This window comes from Fulmarus glacialis, unplaced genomic scaffold (genome assembly GCF_000690835.1).
Source record: "Fulmarus glacialis isolate BGI_N327 unplaced genomic scaffold, ASM69083v1 scaffold13025, whole genome shotgun sequence".
Taxonomy (NCBI): domain Eukaryota; kingdom Metazoa; phylum Chordata; class Aves; order Procellariiformes; family Procellariidae; genus Fulmarus; species Fulmarus glacialis.
In genome coordinates, this window is record NW_009212403.1 from 10,562 (window position 1) to 17,822 (window position 7,261).

General features: G+C 37.8%; 1 protein-coding gene across 1 annotated transcript in view; it reads left to right on the forward strand.

The window, feature by feature from the left end:
* The first annotated feature begins 340 nt into the window (after positions 1 to 340).
* CEP350 (centrosomal protein 350kDa) overlaps positions 341 to 7,261 on the forward strand; it is a 62,922-nt gene continuing 56,001 nt past the window's right edge. Inside the window, 5 exon segments of the mRNA XM_009577877.1 lie at positions 341 to 413; positions 1,870 to 1,913; positions 2,853 to 2,967; positions 3,701 to 3,869; positions 6,097 to 6,750. Coding sequence (XP_009576172.1) covers positions 341 to 413; positions 1,870 to 1,913; positions 2,853 to 2,967; positions 3,701 to 3,869; positions 6,097 to 6,750 — 1,055 coding nt within the window.

Here is a 7,261-nt window from a genome sequence, read left to right on the forward strand (position 1 = left end):
CTTCAGACTTGCTGGGATACTTATTACTATGATCTAAATTGTGTGACCTCTGGGTTTCCTTTTATCAAGTTCACTCTTCTTTATAACAAATAAGAACAAAAGTGAAACCCGCTTTATCCACAGAATTACGTGGTTTCTGAAAAACTGCAAGCTGTAAACACGCTTGTGATTTGGTGCTGATTTTCTGATCTTGTTCATGATGTGAGTTGAAATCATCATAAGAGGTGAACATTTATCATAGTGATCAAGGTTATGTTCTCTTTAGCATAAGATACATTTGTTCTTACTTTATACGTCTTTGATTCTTACATGACCTTTTTTTTGTAGATAAATTGACACAATGTGGAGCAACAAGTCAAATGAGGTGCCTTTACAAAATCCGAGGCATAACCAAAACAAGGATTCTACCAGAGGTATGGATTTTCTCTGTTTTACTGCCTTGTTTTGGAAGATGTTTTATCACAAGTTGTTTGAAACTTTGGGGAGTTTTTATAGGAAGCATTCTCCTGCCTCAATTTGGAAGTTAAGACTATGTGTTATATGGCTTCCTTTTTGTAGAAATAGCAGTTTCATACTCTGATCTGCATTAGGAATTGCCAGCCTATGATATGGTTGCCAAGATGGCACAGAAACAGATTTTTTTTTTTGAGTGCTGTAGGGGAGGAGCAGTGCAGGAACAGAAATTGGGAACTGTAGGCTCTTGAAAGAAGTGAAGAAGAGCCCGACAGGCAGTTGCTCCTGACTCTTGCTCAGTTCCAAAGTGGTGAAGAGCTAAAGACACTTGAATAGCAGCAGTACATCACCACTAAGACGACTTGTAGCATTTTTGTCTCCCTGAACTGGATAAATCCTGTTAGCTTTTTACTGTCATGATCACTCTGTAATTTAGGAAAAGAGGGAGCAAAACCAAATAAATTACAATATGTCCCTGAGAGGAAGAAAACTCTGGTCTGTAGAGCAGCTGAGTCGCATGTTAAGTCTGAAGCACTCTCTCTCGAAGTCAAAGCAAAGTTGTTTCTATGCTACTTCCTTAACCCTCTTTCTTTGTGCTGTTGCATCTTACCTGAAATGAAATTGGCAGGTTTTTTACTATAAGGAAAAGAAGGTTTTGTTTTGTTTTTTAAACTCTCTAATGCTACTACTCTCCATGGTTCTGATGCACATTAAGATTTTGGATGTTGCGTTGTGTAAACCATTAGATTAGAGGAAAACCATTAGAAACCAGAAGAAGAGGGGAACTGAGGAAGTAAATATTTTTAGAGGAAAATACTACTGCATCCTAATGAACTGGATTGCACATAGAGCACATGCTATCTGTTTAGATTAAAAGGCTGAAGTTGATTAGTGCCTCCTGCTTGTTCTTTGCAAACATTGCTTCTATTTTGTTTGTAGGGTGTACAGTTCAAAAAGATTATTATTCAAAATTCACATGTTCAAAGCTTGATTTTTGAGTAGAGTCTTTCAGTGACCATGTGTTCATGCTTAGTTTACTGAAGAAGAAAATGGAAGGGGAAAAAAAAAAAGTAGTTAAACTATAGTGTAATGGAAAAATGTAAGATACTTGTGTTGGGGTAAATAACCAGCTTTATTTTATCTTCTAAACATCTTCTATAATGTGTGGTACATTTTGTTTCAAGTGTAATAATGCATTCAACCTAACTTAGTGAACTCATTAGATTTCACATTAAATACTTTATTGCTCTAAGATGAGTCTTGACTGATAACAGCCTCTCATAGAGGAGATTTACAGGCTGGAGTCATTAAAAGAACTTGATTAGTGAGCCCATGAAAATTATTTTGAAGCAACATTTTATTTCATTGTTTTCCATGTACTAATGAGAAACTTATTTCTTTGTTTCTGCCCTGTAGATCTAACTGCAGCATGGGCTACTTTTTCTCAGACTAAGGCTGCTGTAAGTACTGATTTTTTTTCTTTTTGTTTTTTTCTTACTCCTTTTCAAATAAGTTAATGGCTACAAAAGGTTTAACCAAGTATTGTTTTGCTCAGTGGTTATCTGTTAAACAAGTTGAAAATAGGGCAAGCAGTTGGAGTACATGCGTGTTGAACATTGTTGTATCTTGGAAAAAGTTTTCCACACACAGTAGAAGAAATTTTTGCCACAGCAAGCTTAGTCTTGAGTATAGTAATACCTGCTAAGTCATGAGTGTAATATTACCCTTCTATTTAAGAAAGTGGTGACTTACCATTTTTCTGAAAACTTGAAAAAATAGTTCTCCCCTGTTTACCCAAACTAGTCAGAAACTGGGACACCACCAGTGTATTTCATAATTTTCCATCTTTGAGCATTGGAATTGCTGTCTTTCTGTGGGAACTTAGGTGCTTGAAATATCACACTAGTTTCTAAAACCTGGCTTCAGTGAAGCAAGACAGCTTGGTTTTTCGGGGAATTCAGCCCTTTCCCATAGCCTTGTTCTTCTCTTTTTTAATAGCTGAGCATCAGTGTGGGGTTTTACATGTGGAATCTCATATCATGCTCCATTTTGAAAGGAGTATTATAGAATTTATTCCAACTGGAATGAATATTTAATTCAGGCCAAGCATTAAGACTTTGAATGACATGTTACTAATTTTTTCACAACAGCCTACTTATGGAAACAAAACTATGCAACAAAACCTAATCTGGATAATCTTTTTAAACAAAACTTAATAATCTGATGTAGTTTCTGGCCATAAGGCTATGCAGTTTTGCAACATCCGCCTCGTGAAGTTGCTTTTGCCTGCAGTTTTATTCTTTATGAAAATAAGGAAAAAATTGTCACATTAGGGGAAAAAAACCTGTAGCTTAAAAATTGAAAACAATATTCTAATTTGCATTATCTTCAAATTCTAGCTGCGCCATATAGAGAACAAATTGGAAATCGCTCCCACCAGCACGGCTGTATTTGATTCTGTCATGGATGCCAAGAAGCCCTCTGCTAGCGCTAGCAGGAAAATAAGCAGAAAGGGTATGTATTATTGAGGACATAGCATGTAAGGCGGGGTGAAGCCACTGCATTCTGGGAAAACCTGATTTCTCCTCCCTGCCCCCAAGTTGTCTCCTGCCAATGATCTTTATTCATGAAACTCTAATTGCTCAGGAGAAACTAATGTTTTCTTCCCTTAGCTTAGGAAGGAAAGTGTGCTGTCGTAGTCACTGGGTTAGAGGGAGTGACAGGACTTTCCCCACACTGTGAGTGAGCAGTGCTTATCCCATTCTGATACCATGTTTTTGTGGGGGTTTTGGATAACAATTGTATATGCCTAAGTTTACACTGGACTAGCTGTTTATGTTTTTTAATGTTTGTCAACTGTTACATCCTAATAGAATGCTAAATCTCGTGCTTCCTTTATTTCATTTAAGGAGGCATTTGCTTATAAGAAATGAGCCCTCGTTTTAAATACTAACTATTGAGAGCATTCTGGTAGTGTGCCACTGGAGAAGGGCAGGCAGATCGACCTCTAGTGGCAACACAGTCAACTTTCACAGATTTAATTACTTATAATTAATGTTTAAGCATTATTATCTCTCTTTAAATATGATCATAGATTCAAGCACTTACCACCTTGCTCCTAGTTGTTGAAATCAGCTTGTTGAAAAAGAGAGGGAGTACTTTAAATGCTATTTTGGAGTGCTGCTCCAACCCAAGAAAAACTGTGTTCTTAATTGTTCAGCCCCAAGAGCTTTCTCTTTCTGGAGAGGTAGGTACATAGAGGATTCTTTGGTTTCTGCTTCAGCTTCCCGGTCCTCCAGCCAAAATAAATCAAGCAAGGAGAAGTCCTCACGCAGCCCTCTTCGAGCGACCACTCTTGAAAGCAATGTGAAAAAAAGCAATCGTGTGGAATTTCGTGAACCATTGGCTTCATACAGGTTAGTGCTAGGACAGTTGACTATTAAGGAAAAATATGCTAAGATGAGAATTCAGCTAATAGTGATGTTTTTGACGACAACTCAAAAATTGATTTGCTTCCTCATCCACCCAAATGAGCAGCATGTGATGTTGGACAAAAGTGTCTTCCTTTTTAAAAAATGTTACAAATTTATTTTTTGTTCAGTGAATATGAGTTTGAAGTCAAACGTGTTGAAATAGGGCCAGATCATCAAGTTGCTGTGGCCTCTGTGGCCTGATAGGTTTGATAGGTATTTAGTTTCAGTAATAAGGACAAAAAGAGTATTTCCTCATCCTTTTCCAGCTTTGTTTCATTAGTTCTTCAGCACATGTTCCCAAATGTATTACCATAAGACAGTGCAGAGCAAGAACATCTAGTACTAAAGATGCATTCAGTTTTTGTATGTGTGAGAAACCCAAATAAGGACAGCTGTATAAAGGAGAAAAAGTGGCACAGAATATTGCAGGCCATAGAACGTGGTGGGGTGTGAGGAATGAAGGAAAATACAGAAAGCCTGTTTTTCCTAGCCTATGTTAAGTACTGTAGTGAATATAAGATGCCTGAAAAGCTTTCAAAAAGAAAGAGAACCTGCAGCAGAAATAAACTAATTATAACTTGCTGTAATATCAGAGCCTAGAAGATTTTTACCATAACTTCTTCAATTCCTTGTGTTTTATAAGCAGCGTGTGTTCTTTGCACAGGCATCCCTGATGAATAGCTTGGTTGGATTGGCAATAAGTTTTTATTGGATTCTAACACATACTTGGCATTTTTTTCTAAATGTTCTCCTAGCGAAGTCAAATTGCTGTTGACTGATTAGAGTGGAGTTGGGACAATGGTATTTTTTTAATTCCACTACTTCTCTGTTAATAATTGTTATCCTGACATCTAAGTTTCGGTCTCATTTTCCACTTCTTGTGTCAGCTGTGAGGTTCTCCTTCCTTGTTGCATGGGAGCCTGATTTGGATCAGTTGTGTAATCTTGGGTCAGTTTTGTTAATTGAACAGCTCTGTTGTCTACCCTATCTGGAATAACTTACATCAGTTATTTGTTTTAAAAACATGTAGTAAGCTTAGACTTCAGGGAAAAGAAGAAAATGAGAGCAGCTAGACTCATGCCATTACATCCAATTGAAAAGAATAGCTTTCTTACAGTAAGAAGACTGTGTGGCATTGGAGGGATTAATCTGGGGATTAACGTCAGAGCTGCTATGTTAACACATTACTCCTTCTCTGAGAACAGCCTGTAGTCAATACTTAAAGTGTGCATAGGAAAACAAAACCAGAATAATGGGTAGAACAATCTGTGTATGTGTATATTTATATACACTTTTGGTGAAATTCTGTGAAATTAAACCACTGAAGTTTTATGTTGATTGGTAATGATTACTACACTATAACAGGAGTGTGCTACTAGAGAAAGAAAGGTAGACAATTTCACAAGTGGAATGTTATGACCTGGCTTAAATGAGTCCTTTAAACATAATTGCTGAAGAAGCAAGCCAGGTAGCTTAGGTGCCGGATTTTCACATCTTCAGCCCCTCATCGGTAAAAATATTAAATTCATTTTTGTCCTAACAACATATGTACCATGAGTCTATTCAAATACAGAGTCTGTTTTTCTGTGAAAAAATGCTAAGAGATCCTTAGTTTGTTGAATTTCTAAGCTCTCAGTAAGCTTTACATTTGTTGCAATACAGCCAGTTCACTCTGAAGTTCTTATCAGGGGCTTGCCTTCTTAATGTTCAAATACAGGGCAGGGTGTTTTGGTGCAATTTCTTTGTTTTCTCAGCTAATGAATGTGCTGTCGAGGAGCATGTGTGCATTGCTTTGTTTTGGAGAACATATATTAATTATGCTTTTCTTAAGTTTTACACTTGGTTTTGATTTGAAGCTTTTTTAAATTGAAGGGTGACATTACTGCTTGCTGATTTTCTACATGCCCTAATTTCAGCTCTTCAACTTTATATATAGTCCTGTTCAGACAGAGAGTGCAGAAAATGAAATTTTGAACAGAAACCTCTTTCAGTTTCATCAGACTTGCACTATTAAATGTGTGGTGATCAAACTTTAAAAGAACTTGCCTTTAAAGTGGAGACAAGGTATAGGAAGTCATTCTTTTAGTTAATGAACATGCTGATTGCTGGGTTGGAAAGTCCTACAGTTGTGTTTCTGATGGTGAGTTTTTTCTTTCCTTCTATACATCAGGGATACATATAGTTCTCTGTCTTATCACAGTTCAAGCCAACTTGAGGCCAAGCAACTGCTCTCTAGTTTGGACTTCAGCGAAGCAGAAGGGAAGACTGAAATAACAGGCCGAATGATACATGACCGAGATGAGCGGGATCTACACAGCAGAGATTTTGAAAGCCCATCTTCTTCTGCTGCAGATGAGACTGTTGTTAGGTACTTGAATGACCGACCAGCAATTGATGCCTTGCAGAATAATGAGGCATTTCTTAAGGTTGCAACACCTCCAAGATTGGAAGAGGAAAAAACTAGTGGCTCCAGAGGAGATGAGAGTAGCACTAAAACTCCTCAGAGTAACACGTCGCAGGACAGTGAACTGAAAGTGTCTTCCCCTTCTGCCACGAGTACTTCTAGTGCTCATAGGCTGGAAATCTTGAAACGGCGGCAGCATGATGCTAAGTTGGAGAAGCTGAAGGAGCGGATTCGAAAGCAGTGGGAGCATTCTGAAGAGCTAGGTGGCAGAGGGCAGCACTTGGGATATGCTGAGCAACCTGTTGTGATCACAAATGTGGAGAATGCGGTGACTCCCAAAGTCAGGAAAGTGGCAGCTGCACCTGCTGCTCCATCATACAGAGGTACGGAGGTGTAGAATCCCTCCCTGTTGGTTATACGTGGTGAAGGAGGGGAGTTCAATTCATTGAGCAACATGTCAAAGCATGGACATGACTCATAGCTGTGTTTGGGCAATAGGGGAATGGATAGCATGGTTTGATCACAGATATGGACAAGAAAGAATAGAAATTCTTGCCAATTTATAGAAGTGTGGATTCTTTTGAAATTCTTCCTGTCTTTTCTTACAAATTACTGTAAAAAAGAAGCTTGCTGTATTAGTGTTTGGGTTTATTTCAATATGGTTTTTTATGGTCCCAGAGCTTAGTAACATTGTATTGATTGAGAAAGCCTTTCATGTTTTTAATAATCTTTTCTTCACCCAGTCTGCTGTTTTTCAACTGTGAACAAGTGGTTAGACTGGTATATTGCTTTCTTCTAATTTAGCATTAGAAATTCAAGTAGTTCCTTTCTTTCTTGGCAGCTTCCCACCCCTTCCACCCTGAAAAAGCTTTATTTACATTTTACGCAGTTATTTTAAACTCTTAAATTGTTTACTTTCAGGTTTCAATCC